Here is a 16,517-nt window from a genome sequence, read left to right as displayed (position 1 = left end):
CCTATGAACGTGTCAGTAAAAGAATGCTTCCCGTTACCGCCAACGAGCCCCGGCTTGATCTGCCCCCCTCCTCCCCCGACTCCACCCCCGCGCGTGCGCCAGGGAGAGGGGCGCGCAGACCGATGGGCTGCGCATGCGCTGGGAACTTTTTTCCCCCGTAGCTGTCAAAGCGGGACTTTCTCAAACTCTTCAAAGCAAACTTGGCGTCGGGTTACCGAGCCTCTGTCAGCCGTTCAGGAACCGGGGCATCGGACGGTCGTCGTTACAGAGCTTTAACGGGGGTGTGACGCAGCAGCAGCCTCGGGGGAGAAGGTTACACACACCGGCACCGCCGGTCACGCTGGGACCCAGGTAAGACGGGGCGGAGGACGGCGTCCCGGATGGAGGCTCCGATCCCGCTGGTCCGCCGCCTCCAGGATGCCCTCGACAGCCTGGGCCAGAGCCTCCAGCTCCCGCAGGTCGCCGTGGTGGGCGGGCAGAGCTCCGGGAAGAGCTCGGTGCTGGAGAACTTGGTCGGCAGGTGAGCCTCGCGGCGGGAAACGGCTCCTCCGCGCGGATTCGGTTTGAAAGTTTCTGAGCGCGTGTGTGTCCCCTGCTGCTGCGCGCGCGTGTGTGTCCACCACCAGAGGTTAGGGTTAAAACACCGACCCCCTCCCAGGATGACGCGATCTCACAGCCCCAAGAGGAAAAGCTGTCACTTTGAATTAAAAACGGTCAAAGTTTGATTCCAGTTGATCTTTTCCCTCCGCGTCATCATGTTGGTCATGAGGTTCTGATGCTGACTGCTCTGAGGGTCTCTGCAGGCCATGGACATCCTCATGCTTCCATGTGTTTGTAAAGTCACACAGTCAAATATTAACGATAATGTTTTGGGTATTTAGTAAAAAATAAACCCACTGGGAGCTCAGTTAGTAATTTAGCCTGTTTAGGGCGAATAATCAGGTTACATTTTCCAAATGCATATTTCATCTCCATGCATTTGAAAAAGTATGCATGCTTTCATCCTCATTGTTAAAGCCCTGCTTGCTGGTGCTCTAAAATAAAAAATAAAAAAAAGCATCAAGAACCTTCAGCTTCTCCAGAATTAGTATGGAGGGATATTTCTGCCTCCACGTTGCACACAAAACTTTGTAAGTCGCAAGTGAAAATATTAAATATTTGCTTTTCAATTATTTTTTAATTTGCTTTCAATTTTTGTCTTGTTTTCTGTTTTTTTTAAATTTCAAAACCTTTTTTTTTTTGCGTTTGCATACACATGTTTTTGGGTGCCTTGTTATCAAGTCTCGCTTATTTCTTATCTCACTCAGACTAGTAGTGAGCAAAATCAAAGATAGGAATAAAGCGAGACTTGATAACAACGCACGCGAAAACATGTGTTTTGCAAACGCAAAAAAAAGGTTTTGAAACCAAAAAAAAATGTGAAAAGCAAGTATTTAATATTTTCATTTGCAACTAGTTTTGTGTGAAAGTGATGGCAGAAATATCACTCCATACTGGAGCTCTCACCAAAATCGGCTCCCATAGGCGTCCATCCATTGCTCATATTCAACAAATCTTTCAGCAATAATTCCTATGATATGAAAGCTTTAGGTTTTTCTTCTTTAAATGTGAATCTCTTTAGCTTTGAGAAGTCATCAAAAACCTGCAAAGGCATCCAGATTCACTGCTGTCCCTATAAGTTTAACAGGGTTTTAAAAGATGATGTGTACAATTCTGGTTTTTCAAGTTAGACACTGTTTTACTTGGAATACAATACCTGTGATAGTTGTCATCATTGCCCCTTATGGTTAAATAATGGGACTAAAGGAGGAAAATGGTTATATGTTTTTCAGTGCTAAACAGTGCTTGTTATTATAGCTGCACGATATGAGGAAAATCAATATTGCAATGAAGATATAACTTGTGATACATGAACAAATAGCAAAACAACCAAAAAGATTATTTTCATTTCACTGCACAGTTTAATTTAAATTAGAATCAACATAACTTAAATTATACTCAAAATGACCCTCGTCTACACAGGAGGTGAACATCGAACATTAAAGGCTCCATCCGATTGGTCGAATGCATAATTGGATTTATTTGATTTGCTAAATACTTCAAGCTGCCATAAGATTGTTTTATCACATTTAAGACAACCAGTCATTGCGGTTTTTGCCATCATTTGCGATATGATCATTGCACAGCTTGATATTTTGCGGTAATGATAAATCAACGATTTACTGTGCAGGTCTATTTGTTATCATGTTATAACACACAAAAACAAACTTACAAACAGCCTAAAAAGGTCTACGTGTCCAATTTTCTCAAAAATATCAATATTGTTAATATGATTTTATGAAAACATCTAGAAAGATCATTTGTATGGCAGAAAACTGCAAAACCCTGGAAAGTAAGAGAACCGGTACAGCTGCTGCACGGCTTCAGCTACATAGCTGAAGGATGACTCAAAATAAAGCTACTTCCTTTGGCTTTTGTCTTTGATTTACTAACTACGCACAAGTTCTCAACACAAAAGCAACATGAACATTTAGTCTGACCCACGAAAACTAAAAATGTTTTGTATCTGCTCAACACATTTGAAAGTGCAAATGATGAAGCTGTCAAAGACTAACATGTTGATGTCTAAATCGTAGCACAGCAGTAGTGGTGCGTCCTTGTGACAACCAGCCCTGGTCTTCTGCTTTTAACAGTCTTTAAATGTCTTAACAGTCTTTTTCCGGCTTATCTTTGAGTCAAACATGAACCCTCACAGACCCTGAGATCCTCTGGTCTTCTAGCCATCCGACTGTAAAAACCCTTTGATTGTGGAACCGTCTGCCAGAGAACCTGAGACCTGCAGAGAGTAGATGCTTTAAGAAAAGGCTCAAGACCCATCTGTTCAACCTGGGTTTTAGCTAAATCTATTGTTTTTATAAGCTTTATTTATTTTTCTATTTTTTTTATTTTATGATTTTACACTGGACTACTAATAATTAATTTTAAAATTCAGTATTTCATGTTAAATTGTTAATAATTTCTATCAGTACGTTTACTTTTTAATTCTCATTTTCATATTTAATTTCTGGTGCTTCCTCTGTTGGACCCTCTACCTCTGGGTCGGCTGCTGTTTAGCCACTGCAGCTCTATGTGGGGACCATCAGTTCTAGATGGGGCCATCAGCTCTGAATGGGGTTCATCAGCTTTAGAAGGGGACCATCAGCTCTAGAAGGGACCATCAGCTCTAGATGGGGGCCATCAGCTTTAGAAGGGGACCATCAGCTCTAGATGGGGGCCATCAGCTTTAGATGGGGGCCATCAGCTTTAGAAGGGGACCATCAGCTCTAGAAGGGACCATCAGCTCTAGATGGGGGCCATCAGCTTTAGAAGGGGACCATCAGCTCTAGATGGGGGCCATCAGCTTTAGATGGGGTTCATCAGCTTTAGAAGGGGACCATCAAGGCAAGGCAAGGCAAGTTTATTTGTATAGCACAATTCGTACACAAAGTAATTCAAGGTGCTTCACAAAACAGAAAAATGCATTAAAATCACAGGTTGGTGGTTGGTGCCTCTATTTCTATATTAGTTGTTTTATTTATGTTATGTTATATATGAAAACTACCTATATAAATAAAGACTAATTTGATTTTCACCTTTTCATTTATCAATGTTGTGTAGTTATAAAAACTAAACATTTAGTTCCAAAGTAAATATTTATTTAGTAAATGTAACATTTATAAATACTTAAAAAGTGAAAATATGCATTTGAAAAATGAAAGCTGTTTTTTTTTCATTTTAAAGCAGGTTAAATAACCCAAAATATTGCTGTTGATATCTGACTGTGCAGCTTTACAAACAGCACCCCATAGTCAGGCCATGCTGCTCCTGAAGAAGATCCTCAGGTTTTCGTGGTCATCCCAGGCGCCGTCTCTGACCTGCTGCTCATCGATAAACCCAATTCCCGTCTTTGAAGGATGCCCTTGATCTCAGTTCAAGATGTTTTTCCTCAGACTTTTCTTTTCTGGCTTCATAATTCTTATGAAAGAAAAGTAAGAAGCGTTAAGGTCAAGTGTTGCCGCTGGATCCTATTTGGTTGTTTTCCCAGCTCTACATTCTGACCTTGTTAGTGATGGAGAGTAGCTGTTGGACCAGAAACAGGATGTCATAAAATAAACTTCCTGCTCAGGGGTTTTTAGTTGGAAAGAGGAGGACCCGTGTCTTCCTGTCACTTCAGTTTCTGTTGGATCGTTTCTGGATTGAGTTTGAAGAAGCCTGTTCATGTATCGCACAGCAGACGGTTTCTCTTCCCTCTGTGGAAAGATCCGGTTCTCTGAACAAACAACCTTTGGCACGTTTGATCCTTCAGACCTGAAGCTCATCTCAGTGAAATGTTGGTGTTAAGTTTCTCTTTGAGGTTGTGTGTTTTCTTCCTCTTTCACAGAGACTTTCTCCCTCGGGGTTCAGGGATTGTCACTCGCACGCCCTTAATCCTCCAGCTTCTGCATTCGACAGCAGGTAAAGGATTCCTTTGGGGGGGCTTTTAATTGGCAGATGTGCATAAAACTGCCACCAGGTGGCGCTATAATGTCTGTTAGCTTAGTGGTGGAGCTGAGGTCTGAAATGTCTTGATGCGTCATGATAGTCTTACGGCTTCATGAATTTGTTGTGTGTGTCTGATGTTTTTCTTCTACACTTTTCCTCATCAGAGTACGGGGAGTTTTCCCACTGTAAGGGAAAAAAGTTCACGGATTTTAATCAGATCCGAATGGAAATTGAAGCGGAGACGTGCAGACTTACAGGATCGAATAAAGGCATCTGCTCTGCCCCCATCGTCCTACAGATTCACTCCCCACATGGTAATGCCTCAGCTTTTGCCGTGCGTTTGCTGTGAGCACAGATCAACCGTTTCTGTGATCTCGGTTCCTTCTTGTGTTTCAGTTCTGAACCTGACTTTGGTGGACCTTCCCGGCATGACTAAGGTTCCTGTAGAGGACCAGCCGGCAGACATCGAGTACCAGATACGAGACATAATCATGCAGTACATTTGCAACGAGAACTGCCTGATTCTTGCCGTTGTTCCTGCCAACACCGACCTGCCCAACTCTGATGCTCTTAAACTGGCCAAAGACGTCGACCCTCAAGGTCAGCCCGGCTTCAGCCTTTGCCTGACTGTAATGTTTCTCTGTGGCGTAATCGTTCAACGCCTCATTTGTCGGTACAGGCTAAAATAGGGTCAAACAGATCCCAGCATTCACGGTTTTTCTGCGAACGCCTCAGGGTTGGAGAGATGAAGTAACCAACAGGTTCGTGTCCTTGTAGGTCTTCGCACGTTTGGTGTGATCACAAAACTGGACCTGATGGATGAAGGAACAGACGCCAAAGAAATCCTGGAGAACAGGTTCCTGCCCCTTCGCAGAGGTGGGGGCATTTGTGTGGGTGTGTTATTGTTACAGTCACTACAAAACAGCAGATTAAACAAAAAGGTCACATTGCTCGGCACACACCTGGATGTGTGAATCTGACCCCTCACGCCCCCCCAGCTCACCCCCGTCTGGTATGACCCGACCATGGGTTTAAACCCACAACCTATCACACTAAACCTGTTTGTCTCTTAATGCTTGTGAAAAATGACCTTTTTGAGTCACTAACGGGTCACCTGTGGGTTTTTGACCACAGCGTGGGTAAGTAAAATAGAGACACGGGGGGAGGACAGACTCTTGACTCCTTCATGCCTCCTCTTCACTGTTACGGTGGAAGCTAGCAGATACAAAAGCTTTGCTGGCATTGAGCTGCAGCAAACATGCACACGTCCTGCTTGTATGCTGCGAAGAGTTCCTGAGAACATACCAGGAAGTTGGAACTTGGAGACTCTGCAGCTTAATGTCGCTCTCTCTGCCTTAATGTCGTCTCTCCCAGGCTACGTAGGAGTAGTGAACCGCTGTCAGAAAGATATAGACGGGAAAAAGGACCTTCAGGCCGCCCTGGAGTCAGAGAGGACCTTCTTCCTGTCCCATCCGGCTTACAGACACCTGGCTGACAGAGCGGGGACTCCATATTTACAACAAATCCTCCACCAGGTTTTGAATGCAGGCTGCTGAAATGTAAACACGTCGTCTGCATAGATTGACTGTAGTTGTTTGCAGCAACTGACAAACCACGTTTGGGAACGGCTGCCGGCCCTCCGCAGCCGTCTGCAGGCGCTGCATGAAGACGCTGAAGAGCTCAGTCAGAGTGGTGCTGATGATCCTGCCGGCAGGATCCAGACTTTCATTCAGTCAGTTGTGTTTCCTCACACAGAACGTTTTTCTGCACGTTGGTTCCATCTCAGCCGGTCTGCTTCATGTGTGCGTCAGGTTGGTTCAGCGCCTGGGGAATGACTTTGGGAAAGGAATCGAAGGCCGCGGAAACAGAGTTGACACGTCTCATTTGTCAGGAGGAGCAAAGATTAACAGAATCTTCCACGAGCGTTTGCCCCAAGAATGTCTGAAGGTGATAGTTTCCCAGCATGCACTGAGTTTGCTCCACATGGATGCTGTGTCCGTCACTCCGAGCCTCATTCTGGTTGTCTGGATGTTCCTTTAGATGAAGTCTGACGAGATCAAACTACGGCAGGAGATCCGCTGTGCCATCAGGAACATACGTGGCATCAGGTGCCGTCAAATCTTCACAGCCAAAGTCTGTAAAAGGCTTTATTTCTGGATGATTCCGTTTTTCCCTCACAGGACAGGCATGTTCACTCCTGACAGCGCCTTTGAAACGGTAGTAAAGAAAAAGATATCCAGACTGAAAGAGCCATGTCTTCAGTTTGTTGACATGGTCAGCCAGGAGCTCATGACCACTGCGCGTCAGTGCACCAGCCAGGTACAAACCCTCACATCTGCTGTCTCTGTGTGGGCTTTCAGAGAGCCATGTGTGTCCCTCTTCTCACGCAGCTGAACTCCTTTCCTAAACTGCGAGAAAGGACGGAGAACATCATCACCGCTGCAATTCATACGCACGAAAGTAGATGCAGAGAGCAGGTTGACACGCGTTTGCATCATCAGATCTACTGTCTCCTCCATATTCCACTGGTTCCAGTCTCTGCTTTTGTGCGCCGTGGTTTTCTTCAGGTCACCTTGCTGATTGACATCCAGCTCGCCTACATGAACACCAAACATGACGACTTCATTATGTGAGAAACCTTTCTGTTTTCTCAAGGAAAACACACGAAACGGGACAATTAAGTCAACCCTTTGTGCTTCCAGCTCCCATTACACACACAACGCAAACAAGAAGTCTGCAGCACAGGTGACCGGATCACAGGTGAGGCAGTCATGGACGCAACGAAACCATCAGATAAATGGACCTTTGAGCTGCGTTTGTCCTGTTCCCTCACGGAAACATGCTGAAACAGTTTCAGGAGTCATTGATTCAGCTTTTGGATAAGGGCACTTCGATTTCATTCTGTGACGATGAGGCAAAGCAGTGAAGAATCCTCAGCCTCATAGTTTATCATAGTTTGTGAAAAATCCAAATTCCTTGGTTCTGGTCATGAAAGACAAATGATTCCTGTTCTTCCTGTTCTTTAAGGCTGCACCACATTTGGGACTTGCCATATAGATGAAACAAGAAGTTTACATACACCACAGAAAAACACACAAATGCTTTTTTTTTCTCACCGTCAGACATGAAATGAAAGTAAACTTTTCCTGTTTTAGGTTATTTACAATTAACAAAATTATTTCTATTTGCTAAATGTCAGAATAATGAGACTATAGTTTTGATAAAAGTCATAAAAGTCAAAAGTTTACAAACGCTAAGATCACTGTGCCTTTTGGAAACCCCAGATGATGATGTCATCTCTTTAAAAGCTTCTGATACGTTTATTGACAGCATTTGAGTTCATTAGAAACACACCTGTGGACACATGTTACGGCACATTTGAAACACACGTGCTTGTTTGTAAAACATCATGGGGACGTCCATCCGTCGTATCGCTCAGGAAGGAGACAGCTGTCCCAGAGATGAAGGTACTTTGGTCCAATATGTCCAGAACAACCCAAGAACGAAGGCAAAAGATGTTGTGAACAGTGAAAGGAGGACTGTACAGACACGGGCTGAAAGGCTACTCTGCCAGGAAGAAGCCATTAGTCCAAAAGAAACACAGAAAAGCCAGATTAAAGTTTGCTAATGCACACAAGGATAAAGACTTTTGGAGACATGTCCTGTGGTCTGACAAAACTAAAATGGAACTGCTTGGCCACAATGACCATCGTTATATTTGGAGGAAAAAGGGGGAAGCCTGCAGGCCTCGGAACACCATCCCAACTGTAAAACATGGGGGTGGTAGCATCATGTTGTGGGGTTGTTCTGCTGCTGGACGGTCTGGTACACTTCACCAAATAGATGGCATCATGAGGAAAGAACAATATGTGGAAATATTAAAGAAACATCTGAAGAGATCAGCCAGGAAGTTGAAGCTTGGGAATAAAAGGATCTTCCAAATGGACAAGGACCTGGAGCATTCTGCCAAACTGGTTACAAAGTGGCTTAAGGATAACAAAGTCAATGTTTTGGAGTGGTCATCACAGAGCCTGGATCTAAATCCTATTGAACATTTATGGTCAGAGCTGAAAAGGCGTGTACATGCAAGGCGACCAACAAACTTGGCCAAAATTCAAATCAAATCAAACCAAATCAAACCAAATCTTGTGAGAAGCTTGTGGAAGGATATCCAAGACGTTTGACCCAAGTACTGCAGTTTAGAGGGAGAAGTACCAAATACTAATGAAATGTGTGTAAACTTTTGACTTCAAGTCATAAAAACGTGTCTAAAAACCCTAGTCTAATATTCTGACATTTAGCAAATAGAAACACTTTTTTTAATTGTAATTGACCTAAAACGGGAAAAGTTTACTTTCATTTCATGTCTGGTGGTGAGAAAAAAAACAAATATGTTGTGAACTTCTGGTTTCAATTGTGACTAAAACCTGGTTTGTGGAAAATTCCACTGAGGCATGTCTGATGAACAGTAACCACGGCTGTAGATTTGACCTTTTTATCCTCTTTTTCCACAGTCGTGTTGCATCTGTTATCATGAGTAGGCTGAGTCTAAACCTGTGTCGTGTTCTGTCAGAGACCACGGTTCTTAACGTGTTGTTGTGCTTCATCTCCTGTTCTCCAGGGCGGGGCCTCTCCTGCACATCTAACAGTAGGAGGATTTCTTCTGTGTACAGCTCTGTTCAGGCTTAGCGGTTGTGGGTTAGCATGTCACTGAGCAGAGCTCATGCTGTCATTTTTACTGAATCCTTTCTGCAGTGTCGAGAATATTCATGAACTCAAAGAGCTCCCATGTTTCCTGGAAGTTTATGTCCAACTCGGACTTAAATTCTTGCTTCCCGTCTCTTTCCTTTCCACAGGCCTGTCAGCCATGCCTTGTCTTCTTCTTCTCCCACTTTTTTTCTTTCCAGTGATGAGCTCCCTGTCTGTCTGCAGCATCTGCATATCTTGTTTCATCGCTAACTCTAACTGATGGTCATGTTCTCATGCTGCATAATAGTAACTCACTGCATGACCCGTGACCCCTGGAGGGTGTTCTTGAGCCACTTCTTTCTGCCTTTTGTTGTAGGTTATCCGAAAAGGCTGGCTGACCATCAGGAACATCGGCATCATGAGAGGCGGAGCCAGGAAGTACTGGTTTGTCCTGTCTGCAGAGAGCCTGTCCTGGTTTAAGGATGAGAAGGTGAGACCTTCACCTTCTGGAGAATGTGATAAAAATATTATTTGATTGGATGGCTCAGTTGGATGCGTTAGCACACAGGACACCAGGGTTCGATTCCCAGAGGGTGCAATGAGCTTCATCCAGTGTGAGTCCCATGGAGCCACAAGTGTGCCAGATAAAACAGAGGGTTGTGTTTTATCCCTGAAGGGAAGGGGAACAACAGCAACAAGACATGACAATCAAAGCAGTTGATCAGGATTTTATTGCGACATTTACATGTTGTGTTGAACGTTGCGCTGCTTGGAGGCGGCGTGAGGACGTTCTGATGTAAGGGGGGGGGCTGCCATCTGTCTGCCTGTCTGTGCCTGCTGTACAGGAGCAGAAGGTCTGCACAGCAAGTGTAGACAGGCAGACACACCACAACAGGTCTGACGGGGGGGGAGTTGGAGCGGCCGCCGCTCATCGGACAGTGTTCGGAGGGGTTGCCATAGCGACAGCGTGGGAGTACAGCCGACGTTTTCATCAATTCAGTTTGCTTTTATTTACATAGCCCAGTATTACAACACAGCTGTCTGAACGTGCTCCACTTCACTTCATCAAAGTATGAGTTGATCGCAAAGGATGCCGTGATATTTGAAGGGATGGACTGCATCCCATCCCGACTCCTTTGTCCAGCCGAGCCTTTCTCTGCTGCCGCCTGGACCTACCATGACCCCCACCGTGGCCTCCTTTAGTTCCTCCTCCCTCCCCTTTTTTTTTCTCTTCTGGGAGTATAGGCATGTGGACCGGCCTGACACAGCTGGAGCTACCCCAAACTCTCACACACGCGCACGTGCACACTCAGGACAGACTTGTATATACAGTATGCATTCATATGCAGGCCCTGGTGTAAACAAATAGCAGAGAGAATACAGCGCCTCACAGGCAGACGCACGGTCACTCCGGATAAACACTGAACCACTTTAATGTTGCAAACCACTTCATGTATGTACTACAGCTGCTGGCTTTGAGAGACCAGCTCAGCCACGTTAAATTACAACACACACGGTGTCTTCTACAGCCTCCCAAACGCCAACAGGGAGAAACCACCGTCTGAATTTGCTGGGCTTTGTGTACGCTCACACAGTTAGTGTTTGGAGTTGATGGTCAGTCACGGGGGTCATCCGCGGCCTTCGTGTGAGCACATGCGCGATTACACGAACCCTTCTCCTCTCCCACACCTCCTGTTCTCATAACTCTCTGCCCCCTTTGAACGAAGCCAGTAGCGTCTGCAGGTTCTAACCCCTCTTTTGCCTTTTCCTCCTTCTGCCGGTCTCTCCCTCTCCACCCTCTCTGTGGTTAGCAGTCTCCCTGGGACTCTGCACATTCCTGGCTGGAAAATCTGAAGCTTTGTCCAAACATCAGCATCCAAGATCTGCCCAAAGAAATCCCACATGGCTGTTTCTGCACTGCAGAACTCCTCTTTTTTTTTTTTTTCCCCTCAACCATGCCTCAACCTTTCTCTCAACTCTCTCAGTAAAAGGCCCCATCTTTCTCTCTTTACTCCCCTAAACCTCTGCTTGCTGTCGCAGCGGGACCGACTTCCATAACCCTTTTGTATTTAATGGCTTTCTGCACAAGACTGAATCTGAGCAGACGTCCCTGTTTAGTGGCTGAGCAGACGTGCACTCCTTCACCCTGTTGGCATCCAGGGCTCTATCAGGCAGCCTGAAGAAAACCAGACGGCTGGAGTCCATACACTAAATGTACGTGCACTGCCGTGTGTGCGTGTGTGGGGCCCCGTCAGATCTTCCAGTCTGCAGAAAGCAGACAGACAGCAACCAGACCCGGCGCTTTTCATGTTTGGACCTTCAAACCCACACGGAAAATCTGGCAGCTTTACACATGTGTGGGCCACAGTGGGAATGCAGGAGCCACCATAATGCCGTTTAGACGCACATGCAGAAGCTCACACACCAATGTCTCCATCCTCAGTCATGTGTATGAGCAGATGACATCAGTAAAGGCTGCTGGGATACTTCCATGCACAGTCTAACCAATGTGCAGACTACTGTACACCAGGAAGATTCTGAACAGGTAGTCTGAACACTGGGATGACGGAGCAGGATGCCTTGTCTCGCCTTTCCATCTCTGTCGTCCCGCTGAAGCACAGAAAAGTTGGGAGAACCTTTCCTCTCTTTTTTCTCTTCTATTTCTGTTATCCAGCCTCCGTTTTGGGCTTCCACGGCAAAACATCTGCTCCTAAAAACGAGGCATCAGCTCCCATGGGTGTCTCTCCTCTGGAAATGGGCTCTGGGATGACTTCTTGCAGGACAGTGTCCCGGCGTAGTATCCAGTATCGACGTGGCACATTCACTCATTCGGCTCAGGATCTGCCTTTCCACTCAAGGAAGGCATAAGAAAATAAGGGGAGTGAGAGAAGGAGAGAGAGATGGGGAGGAACTTAGCAGCCATATATGGGTTGATGGGACCCATGGGAAATCAGCTTCGTACTGGTCTGGGGTTTCTCCCTCGTTCTTTTACGCTCTCTCCTGCTTTGCTCCTAAATTTCCTGCTCTACATTTATAAAACATACCTCCTTCTATTACTCAGTCCAGCTCAAGTCCTTCTTTTCCCGTCTTTCTCGCCTCAACTTTCTATTTCAACGCCATCCGAGTACCCTGCACCCGTCCCAGTCTCCTCCCCTTCGGTTTAAAGTGATCCCAGATGTTGGTGTTGAAGTGCCAATCGCGTTCTGTCATTTTTTTTAAGGTCTCTTACAGGAAGTGGGCCTCTTTGGAAAAATGGAACGGGGAGCAAAGCGGGAGTCATATAAAGTTTGGGGAGCGCTGATCGAACAGACATGCGTGTTAAACTCCACACGCGGTAAAAATGGAGGCAAAGTGAAGGAGGGGGCTTGCACTAACAGAGCATCCTGGTTATTTAGCACCCCCCTTGTTCCACGCTGTCACCATTTTCCCTCCAACATCCATGCGGTTCTTGAAAGTGGTCTTTCTGGAAGATCACGTCTTAAAGGTTTGTCTAAGGGAGTGGGTGAGGAGGAGCGGGGAGGGGGAAGGGCTTCACTTCAGGAGAAATGTTGACTGGGAGTAATGGCTTTCACATGTGGGCCCGGCTTCTTGCTCACTTTTTCCCTCCCTTTTTCTCGTCCTCCTCGCTCCACTTCTCTGTCATGCTCCTCACACCCGCCACTCCACTCCTCCAACTGTTCTCTGTCAATCATAGGGACAGGAGACCATGCACTAATGGCTTCTCCCCCTTCCTCCTCTCTGGTCTCCTTCTTACCCGTAGGTGGATTGAAGGTCTGAGAGGCAGAAGCATCGGGACATCATGAGAACTCCACATCTTCCCCTCACTTCTCTTTCACTTTTGCCATTAAAGTTGAAGTCTGAAGTATTTACTGCCAGACGCAGTTTTTAACCCCAACCCCCCCCAGATGAACTTCTCCCCGTCTGTACATGGTGCTTCTCTGTGAAGCCATCCTTTACTCTGCATTCCTCTGCCAAACCTTATCTCCTCCTCCTCTTGTCTTTTTCAGGAGACGGAGAAGAAATTCATGCTTCCTCTGGACAACCTACGGCTCAAAGATGTGGAAAAGGGCTTCATGTCCAGCAAATGTGCTTTTGCAATCTTCAGCACAGAGTCCAGGTGTGTTTGGCTGGACCTTCCCCAGTCTGTGTGTGGTGGTGGGGCGTCTGAATCCGAACAGGACAGGAAGACTGCAGCGCGTCACTTTTCGTCCAACCTCTCCACTGAACACCTGAACTGGGCTCCGGCTCTTCAGGCTGGGTTCTGTGTGTAAACCCGAGAGCTGGAGCCGACCCAAAGCATGTGGGCTTTGTTTAGACGTTTGTGCTATGCTGCGTTTGGCCAAGCAAACTGGATTTGCATGTGCACATCTTAGTACGTGCATGTGTCTGGCTGTGCACGGAGCGTGCCTTTTGACCACAGGATAACGACGGCGGGCTTAGAAAGCAGCTAATCAAAGCCAGAGCGCTCGGATCAGAGAGGAGGCGGCTCTCGTTTGGAAAGAATTGCTCGCCCCACCGCAAAAAAAAGTAGAGCGGGAGGGAAAATTTGGAATGGTCCAGAGGAGAAAGCAAGGCGAGGAGAGAGATCCAGCGCCATTGGCCAGGAATGTGTCAAAAAGTTAGTCCTGTGGCGCCCCCTCCTCTCCTCGCGCTCCCTCTTCCTCCTCAGTTTTTGTGAGGGGGCAGATGTTGCAGGGCTCTGTCTTCGTCTTAGAGGCAGGAAAAAAACCTTCAAATCTTTGGTGCTTTCAGATGACCAAAACCGACGTTCAGCTTGCTGTGGGGAGGGGGGGACTGCCAGAAATATGGACAGGAATCTGAATCTGCATGATATGAATCCTGTGTGCTCTCACTGGTGTGGAAGGATTTTGGCCTCTTTATTCTGACACAACAACATGCTAATACCACCTTTGCTTTATTGGCTTAGCCACCACGCCCCGACGTCGTCACTTTAATCGTCCTGATGGTCATAAAGACACAAACAGAGTATTTTCTTTCACGGTTTGACGGTATTTTGTCATTCTGTGTTTGAGTTCTCTTCTTTCTCATAGAGTTCCTGTATTTGAGGGGAATTGGTCTGCAGTGTTAATGTAAGCCTGATTAAAGCCAAATGTTACACAAATGGCTGGCAGGCTCCCTTTGCAGACACACTTCCAAAGACCAAACGCTGCTTGAAGCACAGCTGAACCTGAAGGCTTAAAGACGGAAGAAAAGGATGGGCTGAAAGGAGAAGTGGTCTTCAGGGTGGATGAATTAAAAGCTGTCTGTGTACCGGCGTTTCAGTTTCCATCCGAAGCACTGCGCTGTTTCCGTTATGAGGCGTGTCCGGCATCAAACACGACTGGGATTCAGTCCTGCGGGTCTTCACAGCTTCATGAAGACCACGAACTTCCTCAAACTTTCATATAAAGCCTACAGACTGAACTAAGTTTGGGAATTCTGTCCACGTTTACAGCTAAAAAAACACTCTTTGTTTAATTAGCTCTACACACTCGGAGACCAGATTCACTCTTGCAGTTTTCATCAAAGCAGCAGCCTATAGTATCTCATCACATTGTATTTGTGCACAGAGATCCAACACTGAGAAGAAATGTCTTCCTCAGTGTAACATCAGCTTCATGAACCAGTCATTTATTTGAAATCGGTTCACTGGTTCCAAGCAAAAACTGTCAACTGAGTGTAACAAAACAAAGGCCTTTGAAACCAGCCGTCTCCAAACCAGCTGAATCCTTCACATTTTCACGTCAGGTATCGCCTCAGGTGGGCTTTAGCCACGATATGATACACCTGACCTGACTGTGGGATTAGTAGAGCCGTCCTTAAAGACCCCCTCCAGTAAAAATAGTGCTTTTAACATCTTCTTGTGGCATTTTTCTCATGACTGAGGTTAAAAGAATTTAAGCTTAAATCTGCATTTCTAAGTGTTTCATTATTCAAGTCGTCGTGAATCAGGAGCAGCTGAAAAATGTTATTTTAAGAAGGATTAAATCTACAATGGGCGGGGCCAAAGTCTCCCAGCTCCGCTCCATTCTGATGCATCTACTGTCAGACAAATGGATCCATGTGTTTTCCTCGTGTGAGCTGGGATCTGTACGACTGGATAGCTCCAACATTCCTGCCATTTTTGTTGAGAGGGGCTGTAAGCTAGCAGGAGAGAGTGTAAACAAAGTGATGATGGGAAATGAGTGAAGCCAACAGTCACACCCACAACTCAAGAGGTGAATTTATAATGAACTTCTGCCGCTCTGCAGAAACTATGTCTTAGAAAAAGACACAAGTTTTGATTTTGTCTAAAAACGGCATCATCGTAATTAAAAGACCGCTAGAAAGACTTTAACAACAGATCAGAAGATGATCAGTGTGGGAATCACATTTCAGTTCTATCAGGGAAGTATTCCAGAAAGCAGGTTATGCTAGCTCCCACGGTAAGTTTGAGGCTAAGGAAGCGGATAACCTCAGCTTTGGGTTCCAGAAATGGAGGTATGTTTCAGGGTATGTCAAGTTGCCATGGCAACTCATGCTCTGAATATAACCTGGTCTGGAGCAGGTTTAGTTGAAGGTTAGTTTGTTTTCAGAGAGGTGAAGCAGCATGGCGTGTCCATTTGAGGATGATTTAGTGGATGAAGAAGCTCAGATAATACTTTTTCCACCGTGAGAGGGTGATAAGACCACATATGGATGTTGGAAAAATAAACTTTTTTACTTTGATCTTTCTTAAAATTTTGCTTCAGTTAAGATAAATCATTTTTAGGTCAGCTTAAAAATAACACGCAGTTATCAGACATTTATTTTACTTTCATTCAAATTATTTCATTTAAGTAGGTGTAACTTTGGTGCTGCTGTTAGATCGGCACCGCAAGGAATTGTGGGATACCATTCACTTTGCCTGTCTGGACGGATTTGGGAGTTATTTGTCCAACTATATTTAATTCTTTCTGCACCACGAGTGAGAGGATGATGAGTTTATATAGCACTACTAGTGTGTAGTGGTGTAACGTCAAGTCAGAAAAATACAAGATAATATGTTTCATGTTGCAAATCCATTGTGTTTCATTCATTTTGTTATAAAAATTAGTCTGCATGCTCAAACTTAGACATATGAGAGTTCAAGAAGTACAATAAATTAAGATGGAAAAACATTTAATTGAATTGGAGAAATATGACATTTAGTTGGATAAATATGTAAATTTGAGTTGTAAAAAAATATTTTAAATTACGTGTTACCAATTAAAGTAATTCATTTAAGTTGGATAAGTTATATATATATATATATACGGACAAAGTAAATGCATTCAATGTAACGCGCA

The 16,517-nt window shown here is 45.3% G+C and overlaps 1 protein-coding gene and 1 non-coding gene across 5 annotated transcripts; one reads left to right on the top strand and one right to left on the bottom strand.

Annotated features, from left to right (window-relative positions):
* The first annotated feature begins 84 nt into the window (after nucleotides 1-84).
* LOC101170015 (dynamin-3) lies at nucleotides 85-15,695 on the top strand. Of its 4 annotated transcripts, none has more exons than XM_023954013.1 (16): nucleotides 85-520; nucleotides 4,421-4,494; nucleotides 4,686-4,835; nucleotides 4,918-5,121; nucleotides 5,299-5,397; nucleotides 5,896-6,056; nucleotides 6,123-6,253; nucleotides 6,333-6,468; nucleotides 6,562-6,629; nucleotides 6,702-6,840; nucleotides 6,912-6,998; nucleotides 7,089-7,150; nucleotides 7,224-7,281; nucleotides 9,143-9,169; nucleotides 9,587-9,700; nucleotides 13,218-15,695. In XM_023954013.1, exons 1-16 carry the CDS (start codon nucleotides 381-383, stop codon nucleotides 13,479-13,481), a joined length of 1,914 nt encoding a protein of 637 aa, XP_023809781.1. In that variant the 5' UTR covers nucleotides 85-380; the 3' UTR covers nucleotides 13,482-15,695. The 4 variants fall into 4 exon arrangements, with proteins under 4 accessions (XP_023809781.1, XP_023809780.1, XP_023809782.1 ...); XM_023954012.1 differs by having other exon boundaries at nucleotides 5,299-5,415; XM_023954014.1 differs by lacking the exon at nucleotides 9,143-9,169 and having other exon boundaries at nucleotides 5,299-5,415.
* mir199a-1 (microRNA 199a-1) lies at nucleotides 11,694-11,791 on the bottom strand. The gene has a single exon (NR_107086.1). It is a non-coding gene; the product is annotated as a microRNA 199a-1 (primary transcript).
* Nucleotides 15,696-16,517: the final 822 nt, after the last annotated feature.

The sequence above is a fragment of the Oryzias latipes genome, chromosome 4 (assembly GCF_002234675.1).
Source record: "Oryzias latipes chromosome 4, ASM223467v1".
Classification (NCBI taxonomy): domain Eukaryota; kingdom Metazoa; phylum Chordata; class Actinopteri; order Beloniformes; family Adrianichthyidae; genus Oryzias; species Oryzias latipes.
This window is presented reverse-complemented; position numbering and strand designations above follow the sequence as displayed.

Coding starts and splice junctions, on each gene's coding strand:
- LOC101170015 (XM_023954012.1), top strand. CDS start 381: ATGGAGGCTCCGATCCCGCTGGTCCGCCGCCTCCAGGATGCCCTCGAC. Junction 6,841..6,911: donor CGCGTCAGTGCACCAGCCAG/GTACAAACCCTC, acceptor CTTCTCACGCAG/CTGAACTCCTTTCCTAAACT. Junction 7,282..9,142: donor CACAGGTGACCGGATCACAG/GTGAGGCAGTCA, acceptor CCTGTTCTCCAG/GGCGGGGCCTCTCCTGCACA.